General features: G+C 38.6%; 1 protein-coding gene across 4 annotated transcripts in view; it reads right to left on the reverse strand.

Annotated features, from left to right (window-relative positions):
• Positions 1–1,186: 1,186 nt before the first annotated feature.
• EPS8 (epidermal growth factor receptor pathway substrate 8) overlaps positions 1,187–27,207 on the reverse strand; it is a 191,604-nt gene continuing 165,583 nt past the window's right edge. For all 4 annotated transcript variants that reach the window (XM_033408187.2, XM_049695108.1, XM_049695107.1 and 1 more), the window contains 4 exons: positions 17,730–17,946; positions 5,796–5,976; positions 4,207–4,336; positions 1,187–2,453 (listed from right to left, as the gene is read on the reverse strand). In XM_033408187.2, the coding sequence (XP_033264078.1) occupies positions 2,340–2,453; positions 4,207–4,336; positions 5,796–5,976; positions 17,730–17,946 (642 nt within the window). In that variant the 3' untranslated portion in view covers positions 1,187–2,339. The remainder of the gene's footprint in view (positions 2,454–4,206; positions 4,337–5,795; positions 5,977–17,729; positions 17,947–27,207) is intronic.

Raw genomic sequence — 27,207 nt, forward strand, 5'->3', positions numbered from 1 at the left:
GGTGACCAATAGATTCTGTCCAAAAAGTGTGCTACAGGGACACAGGAAGCTAGAGGGGAAACAAGGGACTTGCTTTTTTTCTGTTTTATTTCCTGTTTCTATCAACATCACCCTAATAATAGTTCTTCACTCTATAAGTAGTGATTGATTGCCTGTAGGTTCCAGTGACCCCGCAATCCCAGTAGCAGCCTCCTTGTTCCCTCTCAGAAATTCCAGTACCAGCTGCCTGGGCTGCTCTCCTCTGAGGTCTGAGTCCCAGCTCCATGGATTTGCTGAACTATTTCTTCCGCTGAATTCTTTTCTGAATTCCTGAGGCAACAGCACCCGTTAGGCTGTGCCCCCTTCTCCGAGGTTTACCAGTTGTGGCGTCTTTCCTCCAAACTTCTCATCCCAGTGGCCTAACTCCTCAGATGTTGGGATACAAACTCTCCCTCAAGCTTTTAAATCCCATTAATCCCAAGTCTTCTCTTGGTCTCCACATCCCAGAGGGAGGTAACTACTTCCTGCAATTACTACCTTGGTGATATTTTCCTTTGGAATTTTATAGCATAAAGACATACTTATAAATGATACCAATTCTTTTCATGTCAGATATGCTATATTACACACAGGTTATTTTCACTTTTCCATGCCAATTTCTTTTGTCCTATACCTACATTTTCAGAGATTTTCAATAAGGGCTAAGTTATAAATGTGCATCAGTGCTTATGAAATGGGAAGGATCTACACTAATTATTATTCTCATGTTTGCCTCATTTTGTCCAAGGGACGATGTTACGGACAGACTGAGAAATGGAAGACAAGAGAGTCTCATATCCCTCATGATTTGGGGAAAGTTAGCCTTTAGGAAGCTAAGCCTCCTCATCTATAAAATACAACTCACAGATTATCGTAGATCTCTAACAAAGCGTTTATGTGGAAGCACTTTGTAATCACAAATGGTGTGTAAGTTTGTTTTTACTAGATGGTAAAAGAAAAGATGATGAAATAAGAGAGGTGGAAAGAAGAGAAACAACTGAAGAAAGTATTCTAGAAAAGTTTCTACCCACTCAGAACTCCACTGGGAATCAGTTAAAAAAAATAAAAAAAGGAAGAGCGTGGGCCTCTGTTTTTCCCATTCCATGCAACCCTGATCCCCACTCTACACGCCAAAGGTCCCTTTTGCCAACGAGACAGAAGCCATCTATTAATGTACGGCAAATACTGTTTATTGCAGACTTTCCAGCTGACTCATGTGAAAAAGGCACTATGAAAATTAATGAATCTAGATAATCTCTCTAAATGGATTTATGTTAAAATATACAACGTTCTTACATAACATCTGTTTTATATATGTGAAATAATATAACATTTAATGACAAAAATCATGTTTTCAAAAATAACATTTGTTGAAGGTTAAGCCTCTTTCTTTTCTCTACCTAGAACCTTTCACAGGATTAAAATATGTGTATATTATTTCTTATTACCGGAAAACTTGACACAGAGAAACTCATAAAATGGCCCCAATTTGCTCTTAACTACTTCTATCAATATTCAGGACTGAGGCCTTCATTTAGCAGAATACTGTAACACACACCAATGCAGGCTATTTCCTGTGACAGAGTTGGAATGTATATGACCTCTTTTACACTTTGCTTTCTCATATATAAGAACACAGTATAGATAAGAAGAAGGATATAAACGGAATCAAAATACAAGCTATACAAGGAATTGTGATCAACAGAGCCACGACAGATAAAACGTCTCGGGAATGCTCCAAGGGTTTCTATTTGTATGTCCAAGGCCTTGCTGTATTTTACAGTTCATTCAATGTTTTAATCTTTTTTAAAAACTGTTGGCATTAAGAACTTTAAATAAATCTAAACATTCTATTACTGAGTATGTTGAAGAAGAGACCTAAGTAAGCAGAGGCTAGCCTAAACTAAGCTACACGCTGGATGATACCTACCATAGTCACAGGCAAAACTGAAACTGTTTAGATTTTGAATCATGGGCAATATCTCTGTTTTGTTGCAATAAATAAACTCACCACTGTCAAAAAAAAAAAAAAAGTCTGCTTAGGCATTGAGATGGGGATGAAATAATTAATCCAATAAAGGAAACCTCACCTTGGTAAAGTAGGCAAAATATTCCCAAGGTGAGAAATTCTGTTTAAAATGTTTTCATTTTAATAAAAATAACGGGCCCAGGAGCAAGTCGTCTGCTTACTTATGTTTGCGTTGTTTCTTTATGGCGATAAATTCTGTACACCAAGAAATGAGAATCTGACATTCCCTTCATGGCTTCTTAAAACAAAGCACGTTGGAATAATGCCAAGAATAATGGAGTTTAAAAACTAATTAGTGACTGCTTCCCTCATCAAAAGATTCCACTCCTGAATCGCTAGCAGCAGCACTGATTTTTTCCTGTCGTCTTCGCATGATTTCTTGCAACTCAGAGCTGCCGTTGTTATCCTGAAAAACAAACACGGTTCGGACGAGACGGTTACTGGTTTGTGAGGCTGCAAATCATGTCATGAAATGGCTTAGGCTAAAAGTTCTTTGTGTTTTTATTCTCATGTCTCTAAGGGGAAAACTGAAGGCCGCCCTTCATATAAGTGATGATGCTGGACTTTACTAACATCACATTTTCATTTATACTGTCTTAAGGCAATTCATTCACCATGCCTTTCACTTGAACCTGTTAAAGATAAATCAGTAATGCATGTGGAATGCTCTAGATTCCCTGGGGGAAAGAAGAGGTTATACAAGAAGCACAAAAAGATGGTAAATTATCAAAGAATGCTCTTTAGGTCAAGTAAGATACTCATCTATCTACCTTAGGGAATTCTAAATCAGGCCCAGAGACTGGGCTCGGAAGACACCAAGTTTCCTCATACCAAAGGGTTCTGACCTTCTGACATCTTGTTGGCTTTTGTCCTTTCCAAACCTGGCCTACAGTCCCTATGCACCCTCCTTATTCCTCTCTCATCTACAGAAATCTCTGGCAACACAGGTGAGTACTATGAACCATGAACTAGATGCAAGAGAAGGGCATGATGGGAAGGTGCCTGGGGAAGACAAAGAACCTCAGGTAGGAAGTCTCTGCCTTAATTCACATCCAGAGGAACAGGCGCTAGAGGCCAGGAGCACATGGGAAGTCAGGGGAAATGACAGTGATAGGGAGTCTGGACTAAAGGAATTCAGAAAGGTTAGGAATATGGAACTTTCTATCATAATCCTTAAGGAGGAATTTATACCTTCTCAACAAAATTAGAAGGTATAATGGTAACAAAACTGCCTCAGAAAAGATATAACCCCGACTCACATTCAATATACAAAAAGTCTAATATAGAATCAACCAAGATGAATGTCGTAGGAAAAATTTCCAAGGGAAATATAATTTCTCCTGAGTGAGAATGGTTACAGGGTTGTATGCACGAAGCTATTTTACTGAGTTATTTAACTGTTGAATTTATACAATAAACCTGCTAGAGATAATTACGTATTGATTTCACGCCAAAGCCTATACCCTTTCATTGGAGTCTAAGTTTAATTTTCATGAAAGCTATTGAGAGCTGTGAGATGTAACAGTTAGAAACTACTACCCTTACACAGCCCACGTTAAGTAGAGTAGGATATTGAAACCTTAAGAACAGCCAATCTAGAAAACATTTACTCTTTTTCTTTCATAGAAACAGCTATAACTAAAGAATGACGCTTCAGGGCCCGCTGTTTGCAATGATCCCTACCTAATATTTTCCCTCTGATTATTTATATGTATAAGCAGGCCTAAGGCACACAGCCACGGTTTTAAGACTTGACAAGCTCTAACCTGCTAGAGTCTCCAAACTAAACATTAAGGACAGGTAAAAGGGTTCTGGCCTCTTAAGTCACTTACTCACCCGAAGTAAATGAGTAAATAAAATTCCTACAGAGGTCGTGCACGTAAAATGAGAACATTAGGCTTTTCACTAGATATCCAAAAGTATATGGAGCTCAAGCTTCATGTTATAGGAGCACTTATAACAAACTAATCTCCCTGAAAATGCTCGCTGATGGTCTCCAGTGACAGATTACTAAAGCTGAACCGAGTTGAATTCAGCTCTGCATGAAAGGCAAAGAGAGCGACCAATATGGACATAAATACTGTTTCCAGAGCTTTCAAATTGCAGTCCATACTCTTGACTAATGTAGAAAAACACCACCTTAGGTTGAGAAGTCGTACCTCTAATGCAGCTTTCTGTACAGTAATTTGGCTAAAGACTCTGGCCCCTTCAGGGCAGACGGTTCTCAGTTCATCTTTATTGAGAGAGAAAAGTTGTGCACCATTTAATACTCCAAGACTATTGACAGTTCTGAAAAAACAAAAGGAGGAAAAGAGGGAAATAGAGCATTAAAAATACTGTCTGGATTTGTGGTTGCCAAGGGGGAGGGATGGACTAGGAGTTTGGGGTTAGCAGATGCAAACTAGTATATAGAGGACGGATAAACGACAAGGCCCTACTGTATAGCACAGGGAACTACAGACAATATCCTGGGCTGAACCATAATGGAAAAGAATATAAAAAAGAATGCATACAGGTGTATAAGTGAGCTACTTTGCTGTACAGCAGAAATTAGCACAACATTGTAAATCAACTATACTTCAGTAAAAAGTAATTAAAAATAGGGCTTCCCTGGTGGCTCAGTGGTTGAGAGTCCGCCTGCCGATGCAGGGGACACGGGTTCGTGCCCCGGTCCGGGAGGATCCCACATGCCACGGAGCAGCTAGGCCCGTGAGCCATGGCCGCTGAGCCTGCGCGTCCGGAGCCTGTGCTCCGCAACGGGAGAGGCCACAACAGTGAGAGGCCCACGTACCGCAAAAAAAAAAAAAAAAAAAACAAACAAATAAATAAAAAAAATACTGTCTGGATAAAACAAAAGAAAGATTTCTGGTCCTGCTACAACCTCTCTTCTCTAGGTGTCCCATACACTGGAACTCATAAATGGTACTAGAGTGCTTAGGGCAATGACAGGGGACGGTCATGATAATGACCCTGAGGCTATATAAGATCACTGATCGTGAAGTGTCAAAAAAGAGTCAACTGGGTTTATTATCTTTACTGTGTATTACCAATTTCTTGAAATTTGGTGTTTCGTAGAAGGAATGGATAACTTTCTAGTAGCCAAGCAACTGACTAACCAGTGTACCTCATGTTTTCAGTCACACTGGATGAGTTTATAATGTGTCAAGTGCTCTTGAATATGTATTAGTCAAATAGTTCAAGTACATATATTCAAATATGTTTACCAAATACACGAGAAAATGTTTACAAGTTTTTAATTATAGACAAATAGAAACTTCACTGTGGCTTTCCTAAAGGAAAGCTCTATTAGATTATAACCTACGATAAGTAATGTCACCTATTTTTTATTTGCCTGGGATCTCTATGCTGCAGCAGGAGGAAAGGTTCTGCTGTATGTCCTCTGCGGTCTGGGGAGTCTAGGTAAGACTACAGACCTAGCCTGTGTGACCCTCTGAGGCAGAAAGACAGCCACCAGCCTCAAAGTTGCCAAGAGACTGCTCGAGGGACCAATGATGAACAGACACCACCATCTAGAAAATGGGGTACCATCAAATGATAGTTATTTCTCCTTCCTCCAATTTTTTTTTTTTTTTAGCTAAAAATGGCTAGAGTCATTGCCTGAGCATGGAAACAGGTGCAGTTCGGGTTCTCACATTTTCTAAGAGTCACTTGTGACATCTTAGTGATCAAATTGAAAACACTGCATGTTATACACACAGAACTGTAAGGTATCCCCAGAGAGACTTACACAGGGTTGAAGCCCTTTGACTGCAACCATGTCTTCACATCCTCTGGGGTGGAGTCATAAGTGATATTGACAACTGGCACATTCTGCCGTGGCACGTGGAACTTCTTCTGGGCGGCGCTCCGACCAATGGTCAGTCTGTGGACGAGTTCATCCTGCACTTCCTCCATCTGAGATTTCCTTCCTAGATACCAACACAGAGGAGGTTAGTTTTGAAAGCCCTAACAGTTGTTGCTCTCTCTAGAACCCCAGTGCCAAGAATCATTTGACCCCAGCAGGACTTACGATCTAGTATTCCTACCATCTTTCCTTTCATCCTCACCAAGTATAAACTCTGTGATCAATTATTAAAATCACTCCCTGTCTCTTCTTTCTTCATTGTGTTCATCTGGCTAGCCCCCCCATCCTTGTTAAATCTCACTTTCTCTTTATTCTGTGCTGAACCTGCACGCCAAATAGAACACAACAATGCTGAGTGAGCTCATGTTAAATTCACGATCATGAACCTCCATTGGGCTGTTAATGGTCTGTGACATTCATACTACATTTCCTGAAGCCAGTGGCTTTCAACTGGGGGAAATTTTAACCACAGGGTACATCTGGCAATGGCTAGAGATACTTTGGGATGTCACAAACAGGGGGCAAGGGGGAAGGAAGCTACAGTCATGCAGTGGGTAGAGGCCCGGGATGGACAAAACATTCTGCAGTGCACACAGGTCACGTTGCTACATCAGAGAATTATCTAGCCCCAAATGTCCACAGGGGCTCAGGTTGAGAAGTCCTGCCTGGGACCGTATAACTGTCCATGGTCAGACAAGTATTTCCTATCTTCTTCCTTCTGCAAACCTCCAGTTCCCAGCCCTCAGTCCTCTCCCTGAGCTGATGATTTCACTTGCATAATTTCTGAGTAAAATAAAGAAGCTAAAAGAAAACCTCCCGAAGTTCCCCCAGCAGCTCTCCTTACCACCAGCACTTTCCCCGTACACTCTGCCAGGCTTCCTTCTATTACATTATAAATGAACTGTTTCCACTCTCCTCAGGCCAGCCCCTCTACATGTGCCCTAGACTCCGTGTCCTCTGTCCGTCTGAATACTTTGACAGTAACTTCCCCCCTGCTTCTCCCATGTTATCAATTTTCCTCTTTTACTGAATCATTTCATCCGCTTACAAGCATGCTATTATTTTATTTCTCTCTTGTTTAAATAAGCCCTTTCTTAACCCCACATCCCCTGCCAGCTACTGCCCATTTCTCTGCTCCCCTTTTAGCAAAACTCCATGAGAAGTTGTCTATACCAGCTGACTCCAATTCCCATTCTCCAATTTCCTCTTGAATTCACTGCGATCAGGCTTTTGGCCCCATCCCTCCATGCCATTTTGCTAAACTCCAATGGTTGATTCCCAGTCGTTTCCTCATTTAATCTATCAACAACACTTGAAGAAGGCACTCCCTCCTTGAAACACTTTCTTCTTATGGCCTTCAGGACACCACACTCTCTGATTTTCCTCCTGTCTTACTGGCCTCTCCTCAGCATCCTTTTCTCAGATGCTCATCTCATCTCCCCAACTCTCCAGGCCACAGTCCTTGGACCTCTTCTGTGTCTGCACTCACTCCATCAATGATTGTTGTGCCTGGTCTCCTGGCTTTAAATGCCATTTAAAAGCTGATGACTACCCAAATTATTTTTCTAGTCCAGACTGGTCCTCAGAACTCTAGACCAATATACATCAACTGCCTATTTGATATATTCATTGGATGTCTATTAGCTATCTCAAACACAACATGTTCACATCTGAATTACTCATCTTCTTCCTGAAGCTTACTTTTATGCTAGACTTCCCAACTTGGTAATTCTATTTTTCCAGTTCCCCCAACAAAATACCATGTAGGTATGCCTGACTCCCCTTTGCCCTCCATTATATCCAATCCATCGGCAAATCCTGTCAGTCCTACCATTAGAATACACCACACAGCCCAATCACTTCACTCCATTTTTTTCTATTAGCAGCCTGGTCTGAGCCACCAGCCTTTTTACAGGTCTCTCTGCTTCTACTCTCCATGACCCCACTCTTCACTCTTCATTCTTTTCTCAATATAACAGATAAAGTGATGCATTTAAAATGTGAGTCAGACACACACACACACACACACACACACACACACACACACAGATACATTATTTGTATATCACCTTCAAGAATTAAGGGCAAAGAACTGATATAGTAATCCAATTAACTAACTTGGCAAGTGACAGTGACCTGGTCACTCAGGAAGCTTTTGTGACCATTGTTCTGATTTGTTTTTTCAGGGAAAGTATTTTTAGAAAGTGTTTGGTGCCCCTGGGAAATACATGAAAGTATGAAATAATCAAATAGTGTTATTTCAGCCTAATTTTTTTTAATGCCTCAAGTACTCAGGAAACCTTTTGAAAAAGAAAGAAGTCAAAAGAAAGAGAAATAAGAGAAGGGAAGAGAGGAAAGGAGGGAGGATGAGGGGGCTAAAGAGAGTAAGAGGGAATATAATTGATTGTTATATTTAAGTAATACAGGACATGCATTTCATTAGTTAACTCTTTTAAATCAGTACAATGTAGTCACACTGCCATACAACACAGGAGTACATCTCAAAGAAATACAAGAGGAAAAGTATAACCACACTAAAATAGTTATCTCCTTATCTGTTGACTTAGCCACTGTGGGATCATTTCCAGTCCACAGCATAACCTCTTTCCAGGGAATATAAAAACTTCTTCTAATGTGTTCCTGGTTTTGGTTTCCATTGGCAATGTTCTAGCACATAACAACACACCAGACTAACTTTACACCTCTTTCTAAAACAACACTTCTGATTACAAAAGATTAAACTCATATAAAAGGACTAACATTTCAAAGGAAATGGAAGACATGCAAAACAACTGAAGCATTGATATCTTCAAAAGTGATGAAGAGAACCTTTTTGAATCTTACAAGTCAAACTGAATAGCTTATATGACACAGGGCTCCAAGCAGCTAGTTTGAATAAACGCAGTAAACACTTCAGAAAAGGAGCCAGGTTCTCGCTACTTGTGACATTTTAAAAATAGGCCTGTTGACTTTTTTCCCTTGTTCATAGCTATTTGGTAACATTTTTATGGGTGAGTATTCAATTTACAGCTCCTTCCATTTTACTCTTATCAGAAGTCTAGGCCATAAGCAGAGAACGCAAGTACCACAAAAGGTATATTTTGAAAGAGACCTGGTTACCAGTAAAGAAGCATGTCTATTTGGTTCTAAAAAGACTGTTGAGAAGCCCCAATATTCGTTCAGTAGAAATGTTCTTCAAAAAAGTGCTCAAGAAAGAAAGCTATCAAGAAAATATTTGTTTTATAAAAAGGACTATAGTTAATGTCAAACTATACTTCTGAGCTATCTTTAAAAGGAACATTACATAAGTAAACGCAAAATTTTATTAGTTTAAGGAAACAAGTACATGTGTAAATTTGGGGACATATGTTTATGTTTTACATACCAGTGTCACCCTTTGACTTATGAAAAACAGACTTGAAAATGATGAGTCACAATTATTAGGCGGGTTCTCTATCTTTAAAGTATTCTAACCATGCCTCTTTCCCACTAGGTTATTCTTAGTTTCTTAGACTAGGACAAAGAACAAACTGTCCCAGCCCACAGACTGTTCCAAAACTGGGCCTGGATGCCTATGAACCCTGACCCCAGGCCTGGAAAAACAGTGCCACTGTGTCAAAGATTACCGTGCTGACGTAACAAAGAAGGGAGATGTTATAAACTTGTGGGAAGAATGAAGAAAGTTTCTGAGAGGAAAATTTTCCTTAGGGAAATCAATAAAAACATTTACAGAACTTTCTCATTTCAAAACTATGTCTTTCGTGTCTGAAAAAAAAAAAAAGCATCTTTTCAAAAAATACACAAAAATATTTTAAAATTTACTTGCCAGTTATATTTATGCACACACACTCTCATACACACACATGCACAGGCATAGTTGTTTTTGCCACACAGAAAGAGCTAATCATTTTTCCAAAACTTCAGTTTTCCATTAGTTCTTTGGTAAGGTCACGATATGGATGAGAAGGTAATTTTAATTGGCTATACTTCAGCTGAGAAAGTAATATATAAAAGTAGGTTTGTGCTTATTGCCTTTAACCAGAATTTCCAGAACAATTAAATAGTAATAGTTTCAGTGTCTTCTTTTTAATTTTCTTTAAATCAAGAGTGACCACAACTGAAGAGATAGGGCTATGATTTACTGAGATGAGAACTTGAATCTTAAGTTCCAATCTCAGCTATAAAGTTAATAGTTCAAAACTCATATCTGGACTCGGGCACAGGGAGCCTGCTGAGCTCCCAGTCTAATCCCCTGCCCTTTCCAGGTCACGTGGGTCCTTGGGGGCATAGGAAGGAGGCCGAGGGGAGAACAGGAGAGGCAGGCGGGAGACGCCCTCCGGGAGGAGTGGGAGAGAAGCGGAGGGCGATTGCCCTGCACACTCAGGCACTGGGAGTCTGCTGAGCTTCCAGGCCGATCCCCCGCCCTCCAAACCCCCCTCCAGGCCATGTGGGTCCTTGGGGGCATAGGAGGGAGGCCGGGGAGATCAGGAGAGGCAGGCGGGAGGGGCCCTCCCAGAACCCAGACCGGAGGAGCAGCAGAGGAGAGGAGGGCATTTGCCCCACCCACTCGAGCCCAGGAAGCCTGCTAGGCTCCCAGGTGAGGTCTCCCACCCTCTGAGACTGGGGTGGGGGGCACGCCTGGGCCCCTTCTGTTCCTTGAGCCTAAGCCCCACCGCCCACAGCCCCCAGGGCCTTTTCCAGCCCTGTGGGTCCTGAGCATTGGCCCCACCCACCACCCAAACCTCACCCTTACTTAGGCCCCACCCTCCATAGCCAAGGTCTTTCCATCCCCCCCCCTTTGTTTTCCTTTCCCTCCTCCTCTTTTTTTACTATTGTGGTACTGATGTACCTTCTGGTTGTTGATTCATCTATATTTTTATTTTTACATTCTTTCTAACATATGCTAGTTTCCTAGCCTGATTTTATTTTTTATTTTGTTATTTTTCTCTCTCTCTTTTTTTGTTTTTTGCCACCCCATGTGGCTTGCAGGATCTTGATTTGTGACCCTGGGGTTGGGGAGAGCTCCTGCAGTGGGAGCTCCAAGTCTGAACCACTGGACTAACAGAGAACCTCAGACCCCAGGGAATATTCATCAGAGTGAGGTCTCACAGAGTTCCTCATCTCAGCACCAAGACTCAGCTCAATCCAATAACCTATAAACTCCAGTGTTGGAAGCCTCAGGCCAAATGACCAGTAAAACAGGAACACAATTGCACACATTAAAAAAAAAAATGAGATGGCAAAAAAAAAATGTCATAGATGACAGAGCAAGGTAAAACCCCACAAGTCCAAATAAATGAAGAGGAAATAGGCAGTCTACCTGAAAAAGAATTCAGAGTAATGATAGTTAAGATGACCCAGAATCTTGGAAATAGAATGGAAGCATGGATTGAGCAAATACAAGAAATGTTTAACAAAGATCTAGAAGAACTAAAGAACAAACAGATGAAAACACAGTAACTGAAATGAAAAATACACTAGGAGGAATCAATAACAGAATAACGGAGGCAGAAGAATAAATAAGTGAGCTGGAAGACAAATGGTCGAAATAACTGCCAAGGAGCAGAATAAAGAAAAAAGAATGAAAAGAATTGAAGACAATCTCAGAGGCCTCTGGGACAACACCAAACGTACCAACATTCAAATTATAGGGGTCCCAGAGGAAGGAGAGAAAAAGAAAGGGTCTGAGAAAATATTTGAAGAGATTATAGTCGAAAACTTCCCTAACATGGGAAAGAAAATAGTCACCCAAGTCCAGGAAGCATGGAGAGTCCCATACAGGATAAACCCTAGGAAAAACACACCAAGACACATATCAATCAAACTAATAAAAATTAAATTCAAAGAAAAAATATTAAAAGCAGCAAGGGAAAAACAAAAAATAACATACAAAGGAATCCCCATAAGGTTGTCAGCTGACTTTTCAGTGGAAATTCTGCAGGCCAGAGGGAGTGGCAGGATACACTTAAAGTGATGAAAGAGCAAAACCTATAACCAAGATTACTCTACCCAGCAAGGATCTCATTCAGATTCAATGGAGAAGTCAAAAGTTTTTCAGACAAACAAAAGCTAAGAGAATTCAGCACCACCAAACCAACTTTACAACAAATGCTAAAGAAACTCTTCTAAGCGGGAAACACAGAGAAGAAAAAGGCCCACAAAAACAAACCCAAAACAATTAAGAAAATGGTAATAGGAACATACATATCGATAGTAACCCTGAACGTAAATGCCCCAACCAAAAGACACAGACTGGCTGAATGGATAAAACAAGACCCATATGTATGCTGTCTACAAGAGACCCACTTCAGACCTAGGGACACATACAGACTGAAAGTGAAGGGATGGAAAAAGATATTTCATGCAAATGGAAATCAAAAGAAAGCTAGAGTAGCAATACTTGTATCAGATAAAATAGACTTTAAAATAAAGACTGTTACAAGAGATAAGGAGGGACACTACATAATGATCAAAGGATCAATCCAAGAAGATAAAACAATTATAAATGTTTATGCACCCAACATAGGAGCACCACAATACATAAGGCAAATGCTAACAACCACGAAAGGAGAAATCGACAGTAACACAATAAGAGTAGGGGACTTTAATATCCCACTTACACCAATGGACAGATCATCCAAACAGAAAATAAATAAGGAAACACAAGCTTTAAATGACACAACTGACCAGATAGATCTAATTGATATTTATAGAACATTCCACCCAGAGTGGCAGAATACACTTTCTTCTCAAGTGCGCATGGAACATTTTCCAGAATAGATCACATCTTGGGTCACAAATCAGGCCTCAGTAAATTTAAGAAAGTTGAAATCATATCAAGCATCTTTTCTGACCACAATGGTATGAGATTGGAAATCAATTACAGGAAAAAAACTGTAAAAAATACAAACACATGGATACTAAACAGTGTGCTACTAAATAACCAAGAGATCACTGAAGAAATCAAAAAAATACATAGAAACAAATGGCAACGAAACATGACAACCCAAAACCTATGGGACGCAGCAAAAGCAGTTCTAAGAGGGAAGTTTATAGCAATTCAATCTCACCTCAAGAAACAAGAAAAACCTCAAATAAACAATCTAACCCTACACTTAAAACAACTAGAGAAAGAAGAACAAAGAAAGCCCAAATTCCGTAGAAGGAAAGAAATCCTAAAGATCAGAGCAGAAATAAATGAAATAGAAACAAAGAAAACAATAGCAAAGATCAATAAAACTAAAAGCTGGTTCTTTGAGAAGATAAACAAAATTGATAAACCCTTAGCCAGATTCATCAAGAAAAAAAGGGAGAGGACATAAGTCAATAAAATTTGAAATGAAAATGGAGAAATCACAACTGACACTGCAGAAATACAGAGGACTATAAGAGACCATTACAAACAACTAAATGCCAATAAAATGGACAACCACGAAGAAGTGGACAAATTCCTGGAAAGGTACAATTCTCCAAGACTGAACCAGGAAGAATTATAAAGATAAACAGACCTATCACAAGTAATGAAATTGAAACCGTAATTAAAAATCTTCCAACAAACAAAAGTCCAGGTCCAGATGGCTTCACAGGTGAATTCTATTAAACATTTAGAGAAGAGCTAACACCTATCCTTCTCAAACTCTTCCAAAAAATTGCAGAGGAAGGAACACTCCCAAACTCATTCTACGAAGCCACCATCACCCTGATACCAAAACCAGAAAAAAGATATCACAAAAAAGGAAAATCATAGACCAGTATCACTGATGAACACATATGCAAAAATCCTCAACAAAATATTAGCAAACAAAATCCAACAGCACATTAAAAGGATCATACATCATGATCAAGTGGGATTTATCCCAGGGATGCAAAGATTCTTCAAAATAGGCAAATCATTCAATGTGATACACTACATTAACAAATTAGGGAATAAAAACCATATGATCACCTCAATAGATGCAGCAAAAGCTTTTGACAAAATTCAACACCGATTTATGATAAAAACTCTCCAGAAAATGGGCATAGAGGGAACCTACCTCAACATAATAAAGGCCATATATGGCATACCCACAGTGAGCATCATACTCAATGGTGAAAAACTGAAAGCATTTCTACTAGGATCAGGAAAAAGACAAGGATGTCCACTCTTGCCACTCTTATTCAACATAGTTTTGGAAGTCCTAGCCAGAGCAATCATTGAAGAAAAAGAAATAAAAGGAATACAAATTGGAAATGAAGAAGTACAACTGTCACTGTTTGCAGATGACATGATACTATATATAGAAAATCCTAAAGATGCCACTAGAAAACTAGTAGAACTAATCAGTGAGTTTGGTAAGGTTGCAGGATACAAAATTAATGCATAGAAATCCATGGCATTCCTATACACCAACAATGAAAAATCAGAAAGAGAAATTAAGGAAACACTCCCATTTACTGTTGCAACAAAAAGAATAAAATACCTAGGAATAAACCTGCCTAAGGAGGTGAAAGACTTGTACTCAGAAAACTATAGAACACTGATGAAAGAAATCAAAGATGACATAAACAGATGGAGAAATATACCACGTTCTTGGATTGGAAGAATCAATATTGTGAAAATGACTATACTACCCAAAGCAATCTACAGATTCAATGCAGTCCCTATCAGTCTACCAATGGCATTCTTCACAGAATTAGAACAAAAAATCTTACAATTCATATGGAAACACAAAAGACCCCGAATAGCCAAAGCAATCTTGAGAAAGAAAAACGGAGTTAGAGGAATCAGGCTCCCCAACTTCAAACTATACCACAAAGCTACAGTAATCAAGACAGAATGGTACTGGCACAGAACCAGGAATATAGATCAATGATACAGGATAGAATGCCCAGAGATAAGCCCACACACATATGGGCACCTAAGTTATGAGAAAGGAGGCAAGAACATACAATGGAGAAAAGACAGCCTCTTCAATAAGTGGTGTTGGGAAAACTGGACAGCTACATGTAAAAGAATGAAATTAGAACACTACCTAACACCATACACAAAAATAAACTCCAAATGGATTAAAGACTTAAATGTAAGACCAGACACTATAAAACTTCTAGAGGAAAACATATGAAAAACACTCTGACATAAACCACAGCAAGATCTTTTTTGACCCACCTCCTAGAGTAATGGAAATAAAAACAAAAATAAACAAATGCGACTTAATTAAACTTAAAAGCTTTTGCACAGCAAAAGAAACCATAAACAAGACAAAAAGACAACCCTCAGAATAGGAGAAAATATTTGCAAATGAAACAACAGACAAAGGATTAATCTCCAAAATATACAAACAGCTCATGGAGCTCAATATCAAAAAAACAATCCAGTTAAAAAATGGGCAGATGACTTAAATAGACGTTTCACCAAGGGAGACCTACAGATGGCCAAGAGGCACATGAAAAGATGCTCAACATCACTAATTATTAGAGAAATGCAAATCAAAGCTACAATGAGGTATCACCTCACGCCAGTCAGAATGGCCATTATCAAAAAAGGTAGAAACAATAACTGCTGCAAAGGGTGTGGTGAAAAGGGAACCCTCCTACACTGTTGGTGGGAATGTAAATTGATACAGCCACTGTGGAAAACAGTATGGAGGTTCCTTAAAAAACTAAAAATAGAACTACCATACGACCCAGCAATCCCACTACTGGGCATATAGACTGAGGAAAGCATAATTCAAAAAGAGACATACCACAACGTTCACTGCAGCACTATTTACATTAGCCAGGACATGGAACCAACCTAGATGTCCATCGACAGATGAATGGATGAAGATGTGGCACATATATACAATGGAATATTACTCAGCCATAAAAAAGAGGTGAAATTGAGTTATTTGTAGTGAGGTGGATGGACTTAGAGTCTGTCATACAGAGTGAAGTAAGTCAGAAAGAGAAAAACAAATACCATATGCCAACGCATATATATGGAATCTAAAAAAAACCCAAAACAAATGGTACTGATGAACCTAGTTACAGGGCAGGAATAAAGAGGTAGATATAGAGAATGGACTTGATGACATGGGGTGGGAGGGTGAAGCTGGGGCGAAGAGAGTAGCATGGACATATATACACTACCGAATGTAAAATGGTTGGTGGGAAGCAGCAGCACAGCACAGGGAGATCGGCTCTGTGCTTTGCGATGACCTACAGGGGTGGGATAGGGAGGATGGGAGGGAGGCTCAAGAGGGAGGGGATATGGGGACATGTGTATGCATGCGGCTGATTTTCTTTGTTGTGCAACAGAAACTAACATAGTATTGTGAAGCAATTAAACTCCAATAAAGATGTATTAAAAAAATAAAATAAAAAAAACTTGTATCTGGATGCCAGAGATGAGATTTGATATGAAGACAAATTTTCAAGTCACTCCTTTTCCAACAGTATAAATAATAGAAAGAAATGAAAATACAGTGATCATCTACAGTAAAAGTATGTTTATATGAGAAAAGAACCCAGAACTGAGCCCTAGGAGAAGCCATTTGAGAGAATGAAAAATATCCTTTACACACACATACACTTTATATATTTTTATCATATTAAGGAAACATCTTCCTGGCTCTAGTCTTCCAAGAATTTTTATGTATCAAGTATCGATAAAGCAAAGTAATTTTATAATACTTTGAAAAACATAATTTGAAGATTAAACAGACAAGATAAAATATGCTACAAGATAAAACAAAATAAAAATTATCTTAGAATTATCTTCAGTTTTCAAATTATCCACCCTGCTGTTCCCAAGTACTAACAAGGATAATCCAAAGTTGGCCATAGGGTCTTTTGTTTTAACTTATTTAAATCTGGTTTTCAGATTTAACCACTCACATGAAAAATAAAACTTCAATTTATGAAAGTATGAAGTTGAAGTCTAAAATTCTGAATTTGGAGGGCAAATTTGAAAGTGCTATTGGCAGGTTGATTATATTAAGCTAGTGTGACTGTGTGTGTATACAGACACACACACACACACACACACACTATATATATATATATATATATATATATATATATATGGCAAATATTAGGAAGAGAAGCAGGAAGACTATGATGGTGATACTGATGATGATAAGAGTAAATATTTACTAACTGCTTATAATGTGTCATATTGGTTAAAATCAATCAGGCTTTTTCAGCCTTAGTACCATCGATATTTTGGGCCAGATGATTCTGCTGTGTGTGTGTGAGCGGGGGAGAGGGAAGCTGTCCTGTTCATCTTAGGATGTTGTTAACTACATCCCTAACTTCTACTTATTATAATCCACCCAATTGTGATCAAAATATGTCTCTGGACAAATACCAAATGTCCCCAGGGGAAGGGGGCAAAATCACCCCTGGCTGAGAATGACTGGTCTAAATGCTTTATATGCATTATTTCATGAAATCCTCACAATTATCCTATGAAGTAGATATCACTGTCCCCCCCTTTTCAGATATTAAAGCATACAGAGGATCATCAAATTCTTGACAGTCTCGTGGCCAGCAAGTGATATTTCACTATACAAACTCAAGCATGTCTGGCTCCAGACTCTGTATTCAATCACCACAATATATTGGAATATGTAGAAATACACCCATTAGAGAGTAGACAGAACTTCCTGTTTCTCAGAATTGCTTGGAGGATGAGAAATGAGGTGAAAATCTTTGCAATCTATGAAGTACCGTGCAAGGACTATTCTGTATATTTAATAATATTTATTACCAGCAGAACCAATAATAAACAATTTTTACTTAGAGTGCTTTTAATTCCCAGGAGAAACTGTATACTTTTTGCCTCCCTAGGAAACTTACGGTCAACAGGAACTTGTTTTTGTCGTTGGCTATCTCGCACAACACTGCCACCACTCTCACTGGAGCTGCTGTTCTGACGGGTTACATTTGCTGGGACCTTTGACACAGGTGCTGAAGCAGAAGGTGGGAGGGGAACAGGAACAGGAGCTGGTGTTGGAGGAGGTGATGGAGCAGAGGGAATGTCAGTTGCTCTTGGACCATACTCCATCCTTTGTTTCTATAAAAAGACAAATCATTAATTCGGAATTGTGAAAATATAAACCTAGGCTAGGAAAACAAATTATACTTTGACAGGACCCTGTTGGCTATTTATTTGTAAACTTCCTTGCAAATCCATAGCAGATTTGTGTGTGTTAATATATATACATACATATATATGTATGTATAGACAGACATGCACAACCCTCCAATCCTACCTGATGTAATAATTATTAAAAATTATTTTTTAAATATTCTACACATTTGTTCACAATCAAAAAGGATACACCAATAGCAAACATTAGTACTAATAATAGTAATAAATGTCAAGAAAACTAAATTTGAACCTGGAATCACACAAGATCAGGGTAGGTCAAGAGATTTCTGATTATTTTATAGTTTCCATTAATAAGAACTTCTAACTGCACTAGAAGCCTAAATATCAATAACAGAAAGCATTACTTACTCCTTATTTTAAATATATATTATATACAAAAGTGTTTAATTCTGCTGTTTCCAAGTAATTTGTTAAGAAGAGGGGTAATATTTCAGTAGATAAAAGGAGTATGCCTTAAAATAAACAAGTAATTTAAAAGTATTGTTAATTTTTTCAAGCCATATCCCTTTCTGCCATCATCTTAATGCTAATTTATTAAATTTAGAAAGTTTCCTTGTTAAAATAGGAATGTGGTGAGGGTAATGGTATGGTCTTTAATTAAATGTTTATGACTATGAAATTGTTCTATGACAATTTCAAAGAACTGGAAAAAGAATAGATACGTGTATATGTATAACTGAATCACTTTGCTGTACACCTGAAACTAACACAACATTGTTAATCAACTGTACTCCAGTATAAAATAAAAAGTTAATAAAAATAAAAAAATAAATAAAAACAAAAATAATGAATTGTGACCAAGTTATCTAGGTTTGACCTAGAAATAAAAAGTGATTAAAAATTAGGAAATTTGTCTACATAATACAACATGTAAATAAAGTTAAAGAGAAAAATTCTTAGAAAAAGAAAGTTAAGAGGATCCTGGACTTTTCATTATGTGAAACTACCTAGTATGTGCCTCCCTCTGGATTTTTTATTATGGGAATAAAGCAACCCCCTAATTACTTAAAAAATGTTTATGACTACACGTCAAAAGCATATTATTAGGAAAAAAGTCCACAGGGGGATTTGTATTAAAAAAAAGGTAGATGTGACAGAATATATAATAACTTTCAGTAATTTTTAAACCATGATTTAGGCTATTATAAAATATTAGTTGTGCATCTTCCCTATTAAACTACACACAATAGTTAAAACTTTAAACAAAATAATCTTAATAACTGAAATAAAATAAGTTCCAAATTCTCAAAAGGCAAATTTTTTGTATAGAATCAAAGATACAGAGCAGTGACTTATAATTTAGGTAAAGTTTAGATACTGCACTGGCACAACTTTAATTATTCTAAAATTCAGGATTAGTAGATGAAATACAAAAAGCAGGCCTTTTGGTAATCTGGTCCTTTGGCTAGAAGAGTATTTACATTTAATTTCTAAATTGGCCCAAATATAAGGTCATATTGATTGTAAAAGAGGCCTTCCCAATTTCCACAGAGATCAAAAACATCAAAATACACACCACACACACACATCACTTTGTAATTCTTGCTTAAAAAACAACACACCACCCTCAAAGGCACCTTCACAGCAAATGAGTAACACCTGTGGAAACCAGAGGGGGGAGCAGCCCTGGTTCTCTACTGCCTCTTTAAAAGCCACCGCTCACCTGCCAGTGGGTGGGGAAGGTGGGAGGGTATGAAACAAGGATGGGAGAAGGACTGAAAGAAGAGTTTATGTGCTGCTATTTCTTGGAGGGGGATGGGAGGGAGAAGGAGAGAGGCAAAGAGGAAGGGAATGAGTAGGGGTCAAATTCACAGAGCAAGCCATGGAGTTTGATGGGAGAGAAACAGATATTGCTGACCCCTCTGCAATTCAAGGCCTGGAAACATTTCTAATATATTCAATAATCGAGTGTATTATATTATTATTATTATCGTCCACAAAACAATGTTCCTATATTTGGGCCAATAAAATAGTTTGAGCAATCAAAATACAGCAAACATCACCGAAATGTAATACTTAGCACACACCAAAGTCATCAATGTATATGCAATGTACCCTTAACAAGAATGTCCTCGGCACATAATTTCATGAAGAGTTAGTGAATTCTCACATTAGGATTTCAAAAGTGTCAGAGTTTAAATTACTGCTTTTAAAGCTTAAACAAAACAAAAAATGCTTTCAGCTCCGCATTCCATGATATGATTCACATTTTTTCTTTCAGAAAAACAAGAACAGCTAGCATTTGGCTAGCCATCAAATAATACTGTGAAAAACTGAAAACCTGTGTTATTGTCACAATCAGGCCTGCAGACAGGCTCACCAAATCTTCTGTGCCTTGTTTCACCCATCTGTCTTTGCTACGTAATGCAACTTTATCAGTATAACCTATCAGAACTACAGACTTAAATATTCATATAATATACAGAGAAACCATAGGAAAAATTTTCATGAATTAGGTCATAATTTTATTTACTTGCATATTTTCCCCTTTTTCTTGGTCCTCCTTCCTGCCTCATCCTTCCAACCCCTGGAATGAAAAAGTGGGGGAAGGGCCTTCCTCAAATCATGATAACCTGCTCTGAAACGGAAACCAAGGTGGCTTTTCCATGGAAACTGATGTCATCCTCCACGAGGAGGAAAGGGAATCAGGAGTGACTCATGAAATCACTTGGCTCTGTCCCCTGCTACCTTCTCCACTCCCTTTTACTTACCACCCAGTTACTGCTCTTCCCCCTTTGCTATTACTGTCTCTTGGTTATATGAGGCTGAAGGTAGAGAACTGATGGCCCCTCAACAGATGGCAAGTCTTGGAGAGCAGAAGTCCACCCCAAACTTTCTTCTGCTGAACGAAGGGTGCTGAATCTCCAAGTCCAAAAAGAAATCTTGACCGACTGTTCCCAGTTTGCCTGGGACTCTCCAAGTGTCAGAACCAAGAGTCCCACATACATCCCTCCAAACCCCTCCGCTGTGAGCAAACTGGGATGATGGGTCACCTTGGTGTGGCTGTACTTTTGTACGATCACCGTCACTTCCTAACTCTTGCCTTTTATCTCTCGCAAATATAAAGTTCTGCTTAAAACAAAAATCTCTTTTTTTTTTCTTTCTCTGAAAGAAGTCAGAATTACTAGACCCTGTGGAAAATGTACTTTTCTGTTGACAATTAAGTCCAAATGAGTCACTTTTCTTTAGCCACTAAAGCTGAGTAGAAATTCTCAAGGATTAAAGAAAGACATGTGTAGATAAGCTCCTGATTCATGCAAGATACTGCTTCAGAAGGGAATTTATGCAAGCAAGCCCAACAAAGCCAGTAAAATTGAACTGTTCTTAAAAATGGAATCTACACATTTTTTCCTCTAAATTTAGTCTCTTTGGCACTCTGCAGTGAAAACTAGGCACAGCTGGAATGTTTGGAGGGTGTTAAGTCCAGAGATTGAATCCAAAAAATTACATTAAAAAGAAGTAAGTGCCTTGAGGGAACAAATACGAGTTACCTCTGACAGCTCGCCAAGTAATTGCTATTAGGAAAATGGAGCAAATCACATCAAATGAGAAGATTTAACATAGGAGATGGAACTAGATAATATCACTTATACTTTACATCAAATATCAGAAACCGTGAGCAAATTAGTTTTTGACAGTAAGATTACCTCCCAACAAATCAACCAGGGAAGGAGCCTGTAAATATATAATTAATTTCCACCACTATCTAGCCATGGAAAACTAATGATACAGGCTCACACTACAGCATAAACCATGTACAGTATTTCAGTAGATATTTGTGTATGAGTATTGTGTTTTAAAAATATTAAGATAAAGGTTCATCTTATTCTTATAGCTTATAAAGAATTCAATTAGAGTACATTTAATGTAAGACTAACTCTTAAGCTGATTTACAAAAGGAAATATATATCATGGTGTGTTTTAGTGAACCTTAGTTGAACTTGTAAGCAGTTAAACAAACAGAAAATTTTATGATTCTGTAATATGCCTTTTGGGCGGTAATTTATATATATATGGAAAGAGAGAGATAGTAGGTATTATTCAAATTATTGCAAGAAGTATTTGGAAAAATGTCAACACGTGAAGCAGAATAAAAAGTAACCATCCCTGTCTAAAGACCATGCCTCTAACTGATAGATGAATAGAGTGTTCTAAGATTAACTTAAAATTTTTTTAAGAACGGAATATTATCAGGAAGTTGGTCTGCTGGAATGAAAATAAAGACATCTTTAGTAAAACTGTCCTCTCTGTCCAGCAGTGTCTGAATATCTGGATTGAGCTTGAAAAACAGAGCATTCATAACAGGAGCTAAAATTAGTAGTGCTAGTGGTCTACTATTCACCTGAAGAAAACATTTCCACTTTTAACTTAGGGCTACTTTAACATGTATATAGAAAAATAATAAAATTTTATATCTAGACTAGATTGTGGAGAGCATGAAACTTGGCCCCTTCCATTTCACAGCTCAGCAAATTGGAGCAGAGAAAATGAAAACGCTTTCTTTAAGGTCATACAGCTAGTCAGTGGCAGAGCTAGGACTAGAATCCTCATGCACCAGGACCTAGACTGGAGCTGTTTCCACAATATCATAATATCTCTTGCTTGGAAACAGAGCAGATGGGGAAACTTTGTGTTGAATTTACAGGACCATAATGACCAGACATTTAAAATTATTTGCATCTTGTAGAGTAAGCATATCTATAATAATAGTAAGCACGTGGACTTCATAATTAATAATAAATAAAAGAGTTCTTGAGTCAAACCTCTGAAGATACTGGAAATAATATAAGGGCAGGGATTGGTTTCTGCTCTTGGTGTTCGACATGGGAATCTACGTTGGCAAAAGGGTGATTCTGGTAGATGAACAGTCAAAGTGCTAGAGGTCAGGGAATCAAGTCAAAAGACGTATCAGGAAACTTGATGTGGCAGGTAGTTTCCAGGTGGGCAGGAAGTACCCTGGATGTCCATGTGTTGCCCAGCAAAAGTACTCTAAAGTCCTGGAACGTTCTATAACAGAATCTTCATCAAAAGATATGTCATTTATCTTCATTCCTCCGTAATCTCTCATAAACATTTACTTCCTTGTCCCTGTGGTTTCAACCAATCTATTTTTTTTATGTTCCACATCTTTCGAAAATTCTTTATTACCTCCCTCCCCTTCATTTTTAAAACTTTGCTGAAACCCTGGTGAAAAACACTTTCGGTGGGAACGGTAGTCTTTACTGAGCTGTAAAAAATCACTCCAAATGTGAGGATATTAAATAGCCTGGACTCGCAGGGACAGCGGGTGGCAACTCAACACCTATTGACGGCTGGTGCCAGGTATGATCATCCCTGCCAACAGAGAAAATCTCTAACCAACAGTGTGTGAACTGCAGGCAAGGGCTGCTCTTGTGCCCTTCCCCCAGCAACTGCCATTATTTCTACATATTTATTTACAGGAGATGTAAGTATGAATCTAACAGTCCTAAGTCTGTGGCTTTTTAAAATTTGGTGACTTGTAGATGCTACGTGGAAATCGTTCACATCTAATTCCCTTATGCCCACCATTCCAAAAAAGCCTACTTTCTAAGTGAATTACATAGTTTGGATTATTTTCTTAAATGATTAAAAAATGAAAGAATTAATGAAACCCAAGTGATGGAGGCATAAAGCAAAAACCCAATTCCAAGGGTGATGACTGATCAGATCAACTTTGATCACAGTACAGTGCGAGGTAAACCTATTCTGAGAAAGTGTCACTTTAAGCATTCATACAGTGAAAAACTATATGTCTGTACAAAATGGGATATCAGTCTTTTTTTTTTTTTTTGAGAGTTATGTTTTATTCAGCAGGAATTTTTAGGACTTCAAGCCTGGGAGGCAGCATCTCAAGTAACCCTAAGAGAACTGCTCGTAGGAAGCAAGTGGGGAAGCCAGGTTATATAGAAGTTTTGTAACAAAGGGCAGGCAGTTGGGAACATCAAAGGATTATTGTAAATTAAAGAAAACCAGATATTCCAAGTTAAGGAATTTAGCGCCTCTTTTCTAAGCATTATTCTTCATGACAGTCGAGCATATCAGAGCATAGGTTCTGATTCCAGAGTCCTGGGACCCCACTCTGGCTTCATGCGGCCATGTGACTGTGGGCAAGGTACTTCTCTGTACCTAACTTTCGTCATATATAAAACGTGCCTACTTCACAAGGTTGTTGTAGGAATTAAAATATACTGGTATTTGTGAAGTCCTTAAAGGACGTGGCATAGAGTCTGAGCATCTTTCTGTAGTACAGTACAGGGATCCAAAATGTTTTTGTGAGAAGTTTCTTTACACTTCTGTAAAATTTTGATGTCATTGGATGGACGAGACAGGGCGAAAAGTGTCAGCCACTTCTGAGCAGACAGAGGGTCACTGCTCCTGATACACAAACACAAAGGGAGGGGCAAAGCCAGGGCAGATGGCCTGGATATTTGATTCTGGGAGGCAGGCTATAATGGAGGAACTGCTCAGTCCTAGGATTTCTGTCTTTCTTTTCATCAAGTGCGAGATGCTGGCACTCAATAAATATTTGTGGGGTGAACGAATGAAAAGGTAAATAAGACATAGAATCGCTTTTGATATGTTTGTAATCCAGTGGAGTTCTATGAGATTAGGGTGTTAGGATTACCTGAATCTATAGAAATATGGTGGTACCTTTACTGTCATTCTGAAATAAGCCGCAGGATTTTTCTTTAGATATTTTAGATAAAAGTGTCTGGTAACGCTGTTGTAGAGATATAAAATAATTGGCATATATTTCTGAGAGTGATTTTTTTTTTCATCTTATTCTATCTAGTCATTTTTTTCTGGGTGTGTTCTAAATGCTTTGAGAATAGGAATCCTTTTAGAGTCATATTTATGCCAGATAACAGATAGCAGATTCTCAAGCTAGCTTATTAAAATTTTACAAGATTTCGGTGGTTTTGTTGGGCTGAGACCAAATATTTCAGGAGACGTTAAAAAGTAGATTGTTTTTAATACCTTTTAAAAGTAGAGCTTTCAACCTAAACACACACACACACAGACAGCTTCTATACACATTTCTACGTACATCACTGCATTTAGAGCTGTATCCAGAAAATTTCAGCGGACAGTCAGATAGTGTTGAAACGTTTAAAAGGAAACAGCCCGAACAAGCAATCCCTACAAGCTTCTATTTACATAAAGTAGCCAAACAAACTCCTGAAACTTGTGAGCACTTAAAAAATTTCTTGGTTTTGCCAAAGTTGACAAAAATATAAGCTGAGGCTCTGTTCAAGAAAGGAGAAATAATTTTATGTTCTCAAAAAGTACTCTACCTATGATATGTATTAATAGTTTGGGTTCAGCTTTACACAGAAGCAACCTTTAAACAGAGTAGTCAACTTATGGCCCAAGCCGGGAATCTAAATTGAAGAAAAAAACAAGACTGAACAGTAAACAGGAAAGGTAAGAGAGGTTAAATTCCCTAGGAAACCTCAGGTGGGGAGAATACTTAGAATTCACGTTAGTATTTGCAAGTTTTAGGGTTTCTTATTTATGGGAGTTTGCCATTCCTAGCAACCATGCACACAAATAAAAACAAATTTGGCTAAGCGTTTCTAACATTTTATATATAAAATCTGGGCTTCTGCTCACATACGACAACTAGGGAGATCCTTTGTAAATAGTGCTTCTTACTGTTTATCATGAGTTAAATATTAAAAACAGTTCAGGGGCTTCCCTGGTGGCGCAGTGGTTAAGAATCTGCCTGCCGATGCAGGGGAGGCGGGTTCGTGCCCTGGTCCGGGAAGATCCTACATGCCGCGGAGCGGCTGGGCCCGTGAGCCATGGCTGCGGGCCCGCGCGTCCAGAGCCTGTGCTCTGCAACGGGAGAGGCCACAACAGTGAGAGGCCCGCGACCACAAAAAACAAACAAACAAAAAAAAACAGTTCATATAGCTCAAAGGGTATGCACTCCATCACTGGTTTAGGAATACACTCTTTAACACTGCTTAAGGCATTCAGTGAAAACCTCTATAGGAAAGAACACAAAGAATTGGTATTTACAAACCAGACAGAAGCCTATATTATGTCAGGTAACCACATCACAAAAATCAGAAAAGATAGAACTTAGGAAAGAAAAAGGTATTAAGTCTAAGTTAGAAAATTCACTTCAAAAATCCATGGGAAATGGAGTAGACCATACCTTGAATAACTCAAACTCCTTCTTTGGCATCAATAGCTAATGACAAATGATGAACATAACATAAGTACATAATATATATGCACATCAGGCCAGCCCAAACATAAGCACAGCAAACAGAATTCCCACTGCCACCGCTTTAAGTTATCAAGATCTATAAATTACATCAATCCTTTATTTTAAATGTTTCCTTGATTCTTGAATTCTAATAAGGCCAGAAGTCTCTCTGGATAAGTGCAGGGCCTGCGCTGGGCTTGAATGCCATGAGGAGGCAGAAATCCTTACAGAATGGTCATAGCAGCACGTGACCACAGTTCTAGGTTTGGACAGTCTGCATTTTACTTAGCCTAGGCATGAAATTTCACTATTTCACTGCATATTCTATGCAGTTTCAGCTTCTGCGCAAATTTATGACATCATTATGGGGTCAGATGTGATCTTTTGCTCAAGATTCTGAAAATGAAAAGAATTTTCCTGGGGGCATGAGAAAGTAGCTACCACAGGTTCAGAGGCCACGCATGGGACAGTCCATCCATTCCGTCTCTGCTGGCAGGTGTGATTCTAGAGATCCTGTCACAGATTCAAAAGCACATGGCGGCGGCCCTGGTCTCTTGTGATTACCACATCTGAAGAAAGATAATGGCGCTGAAACTTGGGTGGAGGGTCTACCATGTGAAGGCAGTTTTTAAAAAAGGATTAGGATTCGGTAGTTGGAAAGTTGAAAGCAAACAGGCTATATATAAATCAAAGTCTATATAGAGGATGAGAGCAAAGGCTGGTGAAGATGAACTGGTAGACACTCCAGCCACTGTCTCAGGGCCATCCTCTATCAGGCCCCTTGGGTAGGAGGGCTCTGGGTAAGAGTAAAGAGGCAGAAATACTATTTCTCCAAATGTCAAAAATATTATAGGGTAGAAAAAAATAGCATTCAGAGGAACAGTCACTGAGATAAACATTTTGAGCAATTTCCTGAAGAAGTA

Source organism: Orcinus orca, chromosome 11 (assembly GCF_937001465.1).
Source record: "Orcinus orca chromosome 11, mOrcOrc1.1, whole genome shotgun sequence".
NCBI classification, from domain to species: Eukaryota; Metazoa; Chordata; class Mammalia; order Artiodactyla; family Delphinidae; genus Orcinus; species Orcinus orca.